The following is a 15,316-nucleotide window of genomic DNA, read 5'->3' on the forward strand; positions in this document are numbered from 1 at the left end:
CTCAGCCAGTTTTGTTTTGCTAGCTGAGGAATTCTGGGAGTTGAAGTCCACAACTCCCTGCCTGCTTGATTGCAGGCAGGGAGTGGTTTGCTGATGGAATGGATTCAGGCAAGCGAAGCAAGGCAAGCGTTGCAACTAGCAGCTAAGTTAAGCAAGCTGGAGGGGGAAAACTTTTTTCCTTTTACATGGCTCTGGCATCCCAGCTGAGTTGCCTGATTAGCAGATCGTCAAAGCTTGGATCGCCAGAGCCATTTAAGGCTCGTCAGAGCCTTTCGGGCTGGTCTGCCTGGTTACAGGAGAACGACACCCGGCGTATAAGACGACACCTGACTTTTGAGAAGATTTTCATGTGTTAAAAAGTCATCTTATACGCGGGAAAATACGGTAAATAAAATTATATCACAACACTGCAGTAATACAATAAATAAAATGCAAATTACAGTCCAATAGTTGTACATTATTTACTATACTGTCCACCTGCAATTGCTTTTGGAGGCATGGGTGTCCAATGAGTTTGCTTTCATCAGCATCATGCCACAGCATTCTTTTGCACGTATATATGTGATATTACAAGGAAAGGAATTGGCACCATGTGATTTTTGTCATTCTGTCTGCCCTCAAGGATATTACTGACTGGGGAGCAGTTGATAAAACAAATGAAATATTAAAATCACTTACTTGCTGTGACAATGCAATAACAAATCAATGATAAATGTTTGCCATGCTTTTTCTTTACTTAATGCATCCAGTGCAGTTGGAATTAAAGCAAAGCAAAGTGTCATTGCTTCAAGTGCTTCACAGCAAACTTGTTCATCTTCTGAATCTGGTTCATTGCCTGCATTTGTCTATAAAATAAATCAGAAATAAGCAGCATAACATATATGATAAATATGAAGGATAATTGATCCTTCAATCTCAAGGAAATTACACAAACTACTTAACATCACAAACTTAATGGTATACTAAAATCAAATCTGAAAATAGAATTAAAGATTTGAAGAGTTTATAAAGCGTACTGTGAAACAATAATCTAACTATGCTGAATTGAAATAGATTTCACAGGAATTCAAATTACACACAAGGGATTGATGATGATGAAAATTGCACAAGGGAGGGAAGTAAATACAACCCTTGGTCATGATTGTCTATTTGTGATTATCTAAATCTAATTTTAGCACTTTGTCAAGAATCAAACATTTTGAGAAGAGGTTTTAATTAATTATCTGGACTTTGTGTTTATTAGATAAATCAGTTTCTCAAAGGTATACCTTTTTTCCAAAACCATTCACGTTCAGAGGAGAAATTGACAACACTCTATCCTTAAGATTTACTACAAAAATTCAAGCTACAGAATTTAGCCTAGATCCACCACAAGCAGTAGCCATACTTCTTTTCTGAAGTTATACAATTATATGATCAAATTATTATTTTAGTTTTACTAAAAAATAATAAACATTTAAGGCTGAATATATTTATTTTCAGATATAGCATAGGGTAAGATGATACAACAACAGATAAATATCTGCTTTTAATTAAAATTATTTTAATTAATATTTTAGAAAAGTAAAATATTTCACAGCATAAAAGAAATCCCACTGGAATACATGAATTTCACTTGAAATATGCATATAAATATAGATTTTATGTGCATCTACAGCAGACATGTCAAACTCAAGGTACGTGGGCCAGATCCGGCCTGCGATGGGTTTAGATCTGGCCCATGGGGTCGCCCTGGAAATGGTGAGAAGCAGCCCCGCTGCCTCAGTCCACCCCACCCTGGCACTCCCCCTGGGTGTGTGCACAGGAGGCGGTGAGCATGTGGGGGCTGGTGGTGCCCAGCAGCAGCTCGTTGGTCCTTCAGCCACTCATTGGGAGGTAGCAATGGCCAGCTGGATGAGCTGGGATGTCCAATAAGCCGCACTTAGCCCCGCCCCAAGTGCACCATACTCGTGCACCATCAATGTTAACCGGGCATCTGGATCCTCCTCCGGGTGTGTCTGCGCCTGGCCTTCTCTCTACTTGCGCTGTGGCATTCCATCGGCCCCACGCCTTAGTGCGTGGGGTGCACCGGTCCTTCTCCATGGGGTGGCTCATGCATCGCTGTGCGCCTGCCTCTCAGAGGGTGCGAGTTTTCTCTAGCATGACGGTGAGAGACCATCCCAGTGAATTGACACCATCCCAGAGAGATCCCAGAGTGAGTAGACCCCAGGCTTCCCACTCCCTGACGTGACCACTGTGAGTGCCACATTCCCCTCTCTGGCTTTGCCACGTGGTGGAGAGGGCAACCTGGAGCCGTCCCCCACCAACACTTGGCTTGTGCCACCCTGCACTCCCATCTCCCCATCCGCGGATTCCACTTTTGTCCCACGGGCCCAGTGGCAATAGTCTTGCAAAGACTACCGCCACTAGTAAGGATTGCTTATATGAAAAAGATAAATGAAGAACATGCCTCTTGGCCTTACAATTACAAGGTAATGACAGAGCACAATCATACCACTGACTCAATCTTTTTTATAAAGTTATACAATGGATATTACATTCCAAATCTAAAAAGTTGGTGGAAATTGCAAATAAAAAAAACCTGAAGGAATATAGTTACACAAATTAGATTTAACATAGGTTTAACAATCAGAAAAGATGTTTGGAGCCTGGAACATGGAAAGTACTACTTCAGACAAGAGATTCAATTAGTAAGCCCCCCTTTAGGCCTCGTGTCCAGGGGACTGCAGGGCTCCTCTGGTGGATAAGGCTTTGGCACTCACTCTGCTCTCTCCTTCCTCTGCTGGAGACCTCCAGATGCCCCTCCCAGCCTTGCCTCTGCCCCCCTTGCCGGTGCTCCTTGACGTGAGCAACAGTAGCAATGTCTACTATTTATAAATAGACCACATGAAGTTCAGTTTATTAGTATGATTCTTCCTATTAAAACCAATTAAAACAGAATGCTGGTTCAGCTTTCTTACCTTTTCATAAATTTTACTAATATCTTCATTTGAGCTGAATACCAGTTGTACTGATCCACATCCAGAAGCCCATACTATTTTTTGCACTGCTCTAATAACACAAATATCAGGAATAAACTTTGAAGCCTGAAAACCAAAACAGACAAATATAATAAGTAATTACCATTTCACACATTATAAGTATGTATTTAAAAGCGAATCCATGCTACAGCAGTCCATAGTCTTGCATCAGACTCACAGAAACACAATTTAGTTACTTAGCTTAATCATCTACCACAGCCACTCCCAGTCTTCAAGCCAGAGAGTTTGGAAGTGCTCAATATTTAATCATACTAACCTCGTCAGATATTTGCTGTGCAAGGCGTATTGCTACATTTCTTAACATGCACTCTGAAGTTGGATTGGGAATGTTCTGCAGAGCAGTTTGCAACACCACCGCCTGATCATGAGTCGCTTGGTTGATCTGCAACAATTTATTTTCAGTATTATTAAATGGATAATAATTCTGTCCAACAGTAAAAGTATATTCAGAACATTTTTTCCATTGGTTTTATGCAAATACAACCAAAAATATTAATATTTTCTCCTCAGGGTGCCGTCGGTCAGGCAATGTCGGCTGGCGACCCCCAGGGGAAGAGCCTTCTCTGTGGGGGCACCCGCCCTCTGGAATGAGCTACCGCCAGGGATACGACTGATCCCGGACCTCCGGACCTTTTGCCGGGCTCTGAAGACTTTTTTATTTCAGCAAGCTGGGCTGGCTTAAAATTTTTAAAAAAATTTTAATTGGCTAATTTTATGGGTAAGGGGTTTTAAATTGGGGGAAGCCAATACAGATTTAATTATGTTTTAAATTATTTTAATGTTTATATTGTATGTTTTTTAATCCTGGCTGTTCACCGCCCCGAGTCCTTCGGGAGAGGGGCGGTATAAAAATTTAATAAATGAATGAAAAATGAATAAATGAATATGAATGTTCAGTTATCCTTATGATAATGAAGTTTATTAAAATAGAACTGTACTGATAATTTCTCCATGACAAATTTCATCTCGTACAAACTTTTACTATCATATCTTATTATAAATCTTAATGCAACTGAAAAAGTCATTTCACTTTTTTCAGTGCTGTTGTAACTTTGAACGGTCACTAAATGAACTGCTGTTAAGTTGAGGACTTTCTGTACTTTCTTTCCTCCACAAATCCTGAGTTGTTGTCTGTCTGTCAGTCTGTCTATTTACAAGTCTATGATGTTCAATGCAAACAAGACATTAAGCAACTTTCAAAATAGTGCAAATTTTGGAATAAAACAAATGTAAATTTTATAGCATAAACCAAGCATGATATTAAGAAAACATTTCATATTCATCATCATTCCAAGAAATCACACTACTAGTAAGCAGCCAATCACTGGATATAAGGGTCGGAACCTATCATTTTATCAGTCCCTAACGGCTTTTAAATAACCAGATCTTAATGGTTTTCCTAAATGCCAGCATAGTTATTGATGATTTGAATGCAGGTCAGATTAAGCTTTATAAATGTTCACTTCTCACTTATGCTATTCTCTGTTTACTTATTTACTATCCTTCCACTGGCACCTTACCAACTGTGATCATTAAATGGCTCCAGATGGAGAAATGGACTTTATGTGATCGAAATGCCCAAACAATTATTTCAAATTTAAGATAACAGCCGGAAGCATTCATACAGAAAATAATGAATGCTAACAAAATGACAAAGGAGAGGAAATGAAGCCTAGTTTCCAGAAAGATAAATTTATTTGGTTTAAATGCCAATGGGAAAATTAAATGAGAACAGGATTTGCATAGATATTTTTTTAAAAAAGGATTGGAAGCTGTATCTTTAACTTTTTTCTTTATTTGTATTGTTTCTAACACTTTTTATTTTTCTATTTTTTAAATATATCCTTTTTGGTTGTTTAGTTATACAAAAATAAAAACTATACAAAAATAATTATGGTTACCGGTGACATTGGGCTTGTACCCTCTACAACTGGTTGACAAGCTTCTGCCACAGCTCTCACGTGGCCATAACCGATTGCAGTCAGCAATAGCTTTGCTATTTTTAAAGCATTTAGGTAGGCCCCCCTTCTTGTTTCCATATCTGCATTTGGCAAGAAATTATTTCTAGTCAGCATACTCAACACCAGAGGTAAGCCACCACTTTTTAAGAAATTGAACTGAAAGTCAGTAGCATCTTCTCCCAGAGGCAAATTGGCAGGCATTAACAAGGCATAAACTACCTGGAAAATATAGAGAAAAAAATACAAAAATGTCACTTTAATAAAACTGCTTTCAAAACTCAGACATTAGACAGCAGGATGGTATGATATATATAATTATTCATATTCATCAGAATAATCTGATAATTCATTAATATGATGATGATAATAATATCAAGATCCAAAAACTGAATTTGAAAGATTGTGATATAAACTGCCTGTGATTCGACACACTGGATGCAATACCAAAAAAATCTTGGACAGCACTTAGTAACTATATGATTGACAAAATTTCCATCTGTCAATTGCAAAAGGCAATGCTGCTTGATCTGCACATATACTACACTGATATACTACGACACACTAGTTGGAAAGAATTAATTGCATATGAAGATCAACATTGGCTAAAGAACTGGCAGCTGTGATTTCACATTTTTTATACATAGTAATAATAATTGTATTATATGTTTAAGGCCACTCAACTTCCAGAGACCCCAGGTTTCCCCTATGTTCCTTGTCTAAAAATCTCAAAATTAATAATGTAAGGAATACATAAGCCCCCCTCTCAAATGATATCTACAATTCCCCAAACCGGACTCCAGTGACATTTCATAACATAAGAAGAAAAACTTTTGGAAAAATGTAGTATAAAAATAATACACTTCTGGAAAATGTATCTCAAAATAATTACAAGCTTCTTTATTTCAGTTATTAAAACAATGCCTAAATACCAGCAACAATTTTTAAAAAAAATCAAGACTGGAGTGATACATGTCTTTTTTTTTCTTCCATTCAATTATGTCCAATTCTCAGAAATTGCCTGCAGTTTTCTTGGCAAGGTTTTTCAAGAAATGGTTTCCCATTTCTTCCTTCCTATGGTTGAGAGAAAGTGACTGGTTCAAGGCCACCCCAGCCAGCTTTATGGCCAAAGAGGGACTAAGACTTATGGTCTTCTGATTTCTATCTTGATGCTTTAACCACTAAACCAAACTGGCTCTACACTTAGCCAAAATATTAACTCTACACAAACCTCTGTAAGATATAGCACTTGTGAAGCAGAAGGTCCAAAGAACAGAGAATCAAGGGATGGACTAAGGCTGCTGTCACCAAGTTTTGCATGGTCTAAACAGATAGCTCTTAATTTCTCTATAGTAGTATTATCTGAAATACATAAAACAAAATTTAAAAATGTTTCTTCCCCTCAAATATTAAGAAAAACATATTGATTTCTCAAAACATCTTTAAAACTGAAATACACTGAAGTTACCTCAGAAATTAAACATCAAAAACATTTCTGGAACATGTTTTGACTTTATAACACACATTTTTCAGGACTACATGACTACAGTACTGGCCCAAGAACACCAGTTTTTAAAGATACTGCTATCAGATATAACAACTATGCTCATGCCAGAAAGTACTTTTCCCTTTTTGGATCTAAGTGCAAACCTCTACTATATAATGTGCTAATTTTGAACTTTAATGAGAATTAAGCAAGTAACATTGATTATTGTGGAGTAGTATGTTTAGCAGCATACAGTACATATGAAGTCTGCACACTCCTGTTAAAATATCAGGTTTTTGAAATATAAAAAGAAATCAGACAGAGACAAATCACTTCAGAATTTTTCGACCTTTAGTACAACATAGAAGCTGCACAATTCAATGGAAAAATAAACAAATCTTTCAGGGCAGAAAAATAAAAATAAAAAACTTAAAATAACATGTTTACAATAAATGTGCACATCTTCTTATAAATAGGAATATAGCTGTGTTCAGAATTAACCAATCACATTCAGACTTATATTAAACAGTAGTCAGTACACACCTGCCATCAATTAGTGTCTCTGATCAAGCCCATATAAAGTTCAGCTGTTTTAATAGGATTGTCCTGACATTTACTCAGTTGCCTCTTAGAGCAAAAGCCACGGTCTGCTAAGAGTTTACAAAGCATCAAAGGGATCTCATTGTTGGAAGGTATCAGTCACAAAAGAAGGGTACAAAAATTTCTAAGGTATTGGCTATAGCATGGAACACAATGAAGACAGTCATCAAGAACTGGAGAAAATATGGCACAACAGCGACATTACCAAGAACTGGATGTTCCTCAAAAATTCATGAAACAAACAAGAGGAAAACTGGTTTGAGATGTTGCCAAGATGCCTACAGCAACATTAAAGGAGCTGCAAAAATTTCTGGCAAGTACTGATTGCGTATTACATGTAACAACAATCTCCCAAATTCTTCATATGTCTGGGCTGTGGGATAGGATGGCAAGAAAGAAGCCTTTACTTACAATAAAAAACATCCAAGCCCAGCTATATTTTCCAAAACAAAATGTGTTACCTACATCAAACGTGTTATGGTCTGATGATTTTACTAGTGATTTAAATTGTGATTTAAATCAACTTGATTTAAATCAAATCCACCCTGCATAATTCCAAAAAATATGTTTGGCACAAAAACAACACTGCACATCAAAAGTACATTGTGCCCACAGTGAAGCATGGTGGTGGCAGCATTTTGCTTTGGGACTGCTTTTCTTCAGCTAGAACGGGGACTTTAATCAAGGTGGAAGGAATTATAAACAGTTCCAAATATCAGTCAATTTTGGCACAAAACCTTGAGGCCTCTGCTAAAATGAAGATGAATTTCACCTTTCAACATGACAATAACCCAAAGCATACTTCCAAATCAACAAAATAATGGCTTCATTAGAAGAGGAAGATCAAAGTTTTGGAATGGGCCAGTCAGAGCCCACACCTGAATCCAATTGAAAATCTGTGTGATGACCTTAAGAGGGCTGTGCACAAGAATGCACAAGAATGCCTTCAAGGAATTGAGAGGGACAAAACAGATCAAGAGATATCTAAAGCACCACTGGTGGAAGACAAGGGTGAACAATTGAATACAGGTAAGAGCTGCTATTAAGGCCTACCTCATGGCAATTCAGGTGGTGAAGCATTGAGTACTTATCTGCACCAATTGCATGTGCATGTATTGACCAGCGACCCTCTTTAAGGTGAGCCGTTTCCTCCTGGGAAAGGAGGATACAAAGGTCTATCTGAAGGGGTGCAGTAAGGAATTTGCTGATTTTCCGGAAGGCAAAATTGCTCAGCTTTGTTCCCAGTTAGATGCCAGCATGATTGCTGGTCCAGTGGAGGAACCTGGGGCAGGTTTTTGCCCAGTTACGTGGGAATGGTTTGATCCCATTGCTCCTGAGGAAGTAGGCAGGGAGTATAAGTGCAAGAACCTGTATTTTAGATCCATGCCCCTTGTGGCTTGTGAAAAATTCCCAGGAAGTGACATGTGGGTAGGTTCTGGTGGTGATTAATGCTTCCCTATAAGAAGGGGTGATGCCCCAGCATTTTAAGGAGCCCTTCGATACCATCAAACATATTATCCTTATTCTCCTTTCATGGGTTGGGAGTGGGGAGATCTGTGTTGTCTTGATTCACTTCTTTCTTTTGTGGCTGCTCTGAATTGGTGTTGATAGGAAGCAAGATATCCAGCCTTTGTTGCTTGCTTTATGGAGTCCCACAGGGCTAGATACTCTCTCTGCTTCTGTTTAACATCTACACGAAGCCCCTAAGTGAGATCATCCACCACTATGGACTGAGATATCATCAATATGCTGAAGACACCCAGTCTCAGCCCTTCTCCATGGAGCCTCCCTCCCTTTGGAACATCATCCCCACAGAGATTAAATTGCTTCCCATTTTGACACTCTTTCATAAAGTCCTGAAGACCTGGTTTTACCAACAGGCCTGAGGAATCCAAAGTGGGATGGAGCCTATCAAGTGGCTTATCTGATTGATTGTTGTGGCCAGGGGAGTGGGTGATTATTTTTATTGTTTGTATATTAGGTTTTAATTTTTGTAAGCCACCTACAGTCACTTGAGAGCAGGGGGGCAGCCATATAAATTTAAATAAATACATCAACAAATGCATAGAAAGCATTTGCAAGGAAGAGTAAGCAAAGTTTCCCAAGATGTGCCATGCTGATAGGTTCTTACCCCAAGACTGAATGCTATCATAAAATCAAAATGTGCTTTAACAAAATATTAGTTTAAAGGTGTGCACACTTATGCAACCATGTTTTTATGAGTATTTTTATTTTTCTCCCTCTGAAAGATTTCAGTTGGACAACTTATATGTTATATTAAAGATGGGGAAAAGATCTGAAGTGATTTATATTGGTCTGATATTTTTCCATCTCAAAAACATTGCATTTTAACAGGGGTGTATAGATTTTATATACATACTTTATGGTCTTTCCATTTGCAAATATATATTTCAATTGAAAATTACAGAACAAAAAAAATTACCTGGTGGCATTAATTTCATAAGGATACGTGCACCATCTCTAAGTGATGGCATATTTAGACTACTTCCTAGGTCTGCAACTTGCCAAAGAAATGAGATGTATCTAGGATGCAGTGACATAATCTACAATAAAAATAAAAACTTGTCATAAGATGCACATTTTAAATGTTTGCCTAGTATTATAAATTTAGATGCATGTGTTCTTTTACTTACAACTCCGGGCAAGCAACTTTCAACTTCTGGATTTGGACCATCACTATAATGATTGCCATGGTTACCAGGAGAACCCGTAGAAGAATCAGAGGAACTATCAGGGCTTGAAGGCATATTGGAACTTATCTGTGTAAGCTTTGCTGTAATTAACTGCAGACAGAGTAAAATGAAGATGTAAATTGATAAAACTACATCGTAGTGAAGCATGGCTATTTTTAAAAGCTTCTGAATGTATTAAACCACAAGTGTGCAAGTTTATTAATGCATAATTCTATCATTACAGATTATATTTATACCGTTATGGGCGCACATTTTACCAGTATACAATTTTTCTTAGTACTTACTGTTTTATCTTTCAGATTCAATTGTCCAATTAATTTCCTATCATCTACGGGATCTACTAGTTCGCCTCCAATAAATAATTCTACTTTGGTATGTGCACTGTTGGCTTTAATACGGTTGAGAATGCAACGTCTGACTGAACCAATGGTATCATTTGTATGAGACCAAACATCCAAATCTTCCACCTGCCGACCTTGGTTTGGAAAACGAACTACTAGAGAGATGTGCTTACCACGAAAAGCTCTGAAAATATAAGGAAATGAAATTCTAGTTAAAACTATCCTGGATATTTAAGGATGTTAATATGGTAAACACAGTTAATAAATATTTTTACTCATTTTTAAAACATTGACAATTTGCTAATAAGAAAGTGTGTTTACTTCTGAATTCTTCTGAAAGGGATGACTATTTATTTTATAAGTCAGATAAAAATAATATTTTCCTTGCATGTATCAAGTATAATAAACATGACATTTATAATTTTGTTGAGCTGCACATACAAACCATTATATTTAGATAATTGAGAAAATAAGTTGATTAGCATAATCCTAAGCATATGTATCCTATTGTAATAGCTATATAAAACTATTAAGTTGAATCATATTGTCAGGCCTGGAAGCCATCTTTTGCATTGGGCCTGCTACATTTACTGCTGTGGGAAACTGGGAGGGGGGATTGTATGGAGCAGTGGTGATATATAGTCATGATAACATTCCTTTCTCTGAGAGTCAAGGACATCTTGCCCTGCACCTGGAGTGGTGTGACTGAGAGGCATCTCCAGTTGGGATGGTGCTTTGATTGGACCATGTGATGGATATTTATTTATTTTATTTATTATTCATATTTCTATGCCGCCCACTCTCCGAGGACTCTGAGCAGCTTACACCAAAGACAGTATACTAAATAGCATATTGCCCCCAACAATCTGGGTCCTCATTTTACCCACCTCGGAAGGATGGAAGGCTGAGTCAACCTTGAGCCAGTGAGATTTGATCTGCTGATCTGCTGAACTAGCAGTCAGCTGAAGTAGTTGCAGTACTGAACTCTAACCACTGCACACTTCGGTTCGGATATGTGGGTGCTGGGCAGGGACTTGGACTTTCTTTTGGGTGGAGAAAACCTAGAAGCTTTCAGATTCAGGTTTTCCCAGATGTGCCAATATGACATCTCTAATAAAATGCAACTGGCAGCATGAAGACTCAGGGAAGATGGAGGAAGACAAAGCGGCCACGGAGGAAGCCACAGGGGCTGGTTCGGCGAATTATATCAAGACCATCTACTCCCCTTCCCAAGCCGTGGTGGAAGTGGAGACTGTAGAAAGGGAACGCCAGCTGGGTGCCCGGCCCAAAGAGCCAGCACCTGAGCAAGCCGCGCAGCCGGATCTAACCCTGTGGGATGAAGCTGTGGGAGCTGTGCCACTCCAAGAGATGATTTAATTTAATTTAATTTAATTTCCAATTTATATACCGCCCTTCTCCCTGAGGACTCAGGGCGGTGTACAGCCAAAATAAAAACATAGAATACAAATATTAAAAAACAGTTAAAAATATATATAAATTTTGGCCCGAAAGTTAAGAAATCACAGACTGATTAAAAGAATTTAAAAATTTCTTCTTAAGCCAACCCGGCTTGCTGGAAAAGATGGGTTTTAAGGGAACGACGGAAGGCATTGAGGTCATGGATTCTCCTTATCTCAGGGGGCAACTGATTCCAGAGGGTAGGAGCCCCCACAGAGAAGGCCCTCCCCCTGGGGGTCACCAGCCTACATTGTTTGGCTGATGGCACCCTGAGGAGGCCCTCTCTGTGGGAGCGCACGGGTCGATGGGAGGTCGTCGGTAGCAGCAGGTGGTCTCGCAGATAGCTAGGCCCTATGCCATGGAGCGCTTTAAAGGTGATAACCAATACCTTGAAGCGCACCCGGAAGACCACCAGGAGCCAGTGCAGCTCGCGCAGGCGCGGTGTTACATGGGAGCGCCATGTTGCTCCCATCACTACCCGCGTTGCTGCATTCTGGACCAGTTGGAGCCTCCGGGTGCTCTTCAAGGGGAGCCCCATGTAGAGAGCATTGCAGTAGTCAAGGCGAGAGGTGACGAGGGCGTGAGTGACTGTGCACAAGGTGACTGGGGCGATGCTGTCGGAACCGCGGATGGGAGGAAGCAGAGCGGAGCAGATCCCAAACTTCGAGTGGAGGGTACCGAGGCAAGCATGCCGCAAGCACTCCCAAGAATGGGGATTCCCGCTGCCGTCGTGCAGCCAGTCACTAGCCGGCCTCCCGGAGCAGTTTGGCCAACTCAGCATGGGCAGCACCACTCAACTCCTTGGGACCAATCAGCCCAAATGGGCCCTGGCTCAGCCTACGTTCACCTTCCCGAGCCAGAAAGCTGCAGCACCACTGAGCAGGATGTCTACCTCCTTTTACTTGGCATGTAACGGTTCATTCCATAGCCTCACACATCGGGCCTGATCTACTGGGGTGACAGCCCCCATGGGAATGGCAATGGCGCAGCAACAAAGCTCACTGAACTAGCCCGGCCCGGTGCTACAGGGGCCACAACTGGGGCTATTGGGACCAAGTACTCCACCCAGCAACCGGTCTTCAGACTGACTCCAATAGTCCAGATGCCTCCCGGATGGGCATTCTACCCTGGCCAGGGATGGGTGCAGTATCAGTGGACACCTGCCCTGATCCTGCAGTCCGGGCCCATCCATCAACCCATGCACTTTCAGCTACAGGTCATGGCCCCACAGCCGGTACTGGCCCAGCCACCACTGCAGCTCCAACAACCACACCCTCCCACGTTTCAGAACAACATTTGATGGAACCCCAGGAAGGCTAGCCTACTTCCTCAACTGAGACTGGGCTTACATCAACCAAATTGGGAATCAATACCCATCGGATCTGGAATTGATTTCAGCTATTGCAGATGGCATGAACGAAGGAGAAGCAGTGGAGTGGATAGCAGAACTTCATGACAAGGAAGCCCTCAAGCTGGAAGATGTTGACGAATTCATCCAACGGTTGTGTGGCCAGTTCGAGGACATGGCCCACGGACTAGAAGCTGAGGCCCAGATTAAGGCACTGATGCAAGCTGGCTGGCCTCCCAAGGAGCTAATTTGGGAGTTTTGAAGACTGGCTGGGAAACTGAGGGACTGGCCGGACCGCCTCCTCGTCCACCACTTCAAGGAGTCCCTCGACCCAGACCTTAAACAACTTGTGGCATCACAGGTGTACTGGAATGCATATAGGCATGATACAGCACAGCCGTAGCCATGGATCTGGAAATCCACCACCATTGAAAACCAACTGCAGAGAAACCAATGAGAAGACCCCTGGGTCACTGAACCCTGGTGAAACTGCTCAACGCACTGCAGCCCACACTGTCCAGGACTATCAAATGCTACAGGTGTGGTCAGCACAGGCACTGGGCTTTCGAATGCTTGGCTCCAGCCTCGGTTCCCCAAGCCTGGACTCCAGCCACACCCCAGGCAAGGAGGACCCTGCAGAAATTGCCTGATAAAGGAGAATTGCCAAACAGGCTGTGGAGATTCCACTCCTTCCCAACGAAGTCGAGGGAACTTCAGCCAGGGAAACCCCTCCAGGGTCCGCTGAAGGGAGCAGCGGGGACAACGACCCGATGGTAAATAAAGCCGTCCACCCCTTTACTATCAAAACCAGGATATTAACGCCAGAAACGGGGGTCCAAGGGGAAGTAAAAGCCATCATAGACATTGCTGCACCAGATGCCTAACCAGCCTCCCCATAGTTGAACAGGTAGGCATACTCACAAGACCCCTAGCACGCCCCATCTGCTTTGAACAGGTTGATGGGACACTAATCGGCGGGGCCCCTGCCACCCTAGTCACAGAACTTGTCAGGCTAGAAATGGGCCATCACTGAGAACTCATCCGATTTGTCATAGCTCCAAAAATGATTGAATCAATCATATTAGGGCTCGTGTGGCTAGACAAATGGGGACCGACCATCACGTGGGAGGACAGCTACAGAAAACTAAACATAGGCATCAGATCACTACCGCCCAGAAAACCAGACCCATGCCAAAATGCCACAAATCCCAACAGCACCAGCGAACCAGAAGCCACAGCCCCCACCACAGATGGACTGCCTGGCAGGTGTCAAGAGAGTATCAAGACCTGTCGGGAGTCTTTAGCAAGGAAGATTGCAACTTCCTCCCCGCCACTGCCCAACAGATTGTGCAATCGAATTCGTGCAGGGAGCCAAGCCGCTAAGCCAAAGATGTACTCCATGACTATCACTCAAAGAAATGGAGGAGCTGAGAAAGTACATTGATACCAATTTAGCACGGGGCTTCATCCAGCCTGCAAAACTCAGAGTAGCTGCCCACCCCAGTACTATTTAAAGAAAAAAAAAGATGGAGGGGGGGGGGATGAGGCTTTGCGTTGATTTTCATTGAATTAATGCATTTTGCATGGAGAATACCTACCCCCTCCTCCTCATGAAGGACATGCTAAGCAAGGTGTTCACAAAACTGTACTTGAGAGAAGCCTACTACTGCATCAGAATCAGAGAAGGAGATGAATGGAAGCCCCAGCAGTCTTCATGCAATTAATTAATGAAGTGCTGCATGAGCACCTATACAAAGGGGTCCTAATTTACCTGAATGACATTCTCATATTCAGCAAAACTCTCGATGAGCATGTAAAGCTAGTGCGGCAAGTGCTGAAAAAACTCCTCGTCGCAAAGTTCTACGCAAAACTGTCAAAATGTGAATTCCATCAAACCTCCCTAGATTATCTAGGCTACCGAATATCCAGTGTAGGGGTGGAAATGGACCCAGGAAAAGTGAAAGCAGTGCTAGACTGGCAGTCCACACACACCCGCAAATGACTTCAAAGCTTCCTGTGATTTACAAACTTTTACAGGCAATTTATACCAGCGTTCGCAGAGGTGGCCCTGCCCCTAACAGAACTGTTAAAAATGGGGTCTCCTCCTGCAACATGAAGCTGAGCCAACCGCTTGCTTGTTCAGTAGACTGTCTAAAAGCCTTTGAGAAATTAAAATGGCTCTTTGTCGAGGAACCGATCCTCCAGCATCCGGACCCAGAACAGCAGTTCATCATCCAAGCGGACACCAACAACATAGCTGTGGCAGCTGTGTTCCAACAGAAGGACTCACAAGGACAGCTCCTGCCCTGTGCCTATGTGTCCAAGAAGCTCACCAACACCGAAAGGAGGTGGGCCATTTGGAAGAAAGAA

General features: G+C 41.6%; 1 protein-coding gene across 6 annotated transcripts in view; it reads right to left on the reverse strand.

The window, feature by feature from the left end:
* Positions 1–15,316, reverse strand: part of USP9X (ubiquitin specific peptidase 9 X-linked) — a 117,502-nt gene that overhangs the window by 40,449 nt on the left and 61,737 nt on the right. For all 6 annotated transcript variants that reach the window (XM_087895221.1, XM_034423840.3, XM_087895220.1 and 3 more), the window contains 8 exons: positions 10,084–10,324; positions 9,740–9,889; positions 9,529–9,649; positions 6,231–6,361; positions 4,943–5,221; positions 3,298–3,423; positions 2,961–3,086; positions 679–845 (listed from right to left, as the gene is read on the reverse strand). In XM_087895221.1, the coding sequence (XP_087751347.1) occupies positions 679–845; positions 2,961–3,086; positions 3,298–3,423; positions 4,943–5,221; positions 6,231–6,361; positions 9,529–9,649; positions 9,740–9,889; positions 10,084–10,324 (1,341 nt within the window). The remainder of the gene's footprint in view (positions 1–678; positions 846–2,960; positions 3,087–3,297; positions 3,424–4,942; positions 5,222–6,230; positions 6,362–9,528; positions 9,650–9,739; positions 9,890–10,083; positions 10,325–15,316) is intronic.

The sequence above is a fragment of the Pantherophis guttatus genome, chromosome 5 (genome assembly GCF_059756535.1).
Source record: "Pantherophis guttatus breed Tessera chromosome 5, ASM5975653v1, whole genome shotgun sequence".
In the NCBI taxonomy this organism is placed as follows: domain Eukaryota; kingdom Metazoa; phylum Chordata; class Lepidosauria; order Squamata; family Colubridae; genus Pantherophis; species Pantherophis guttatus.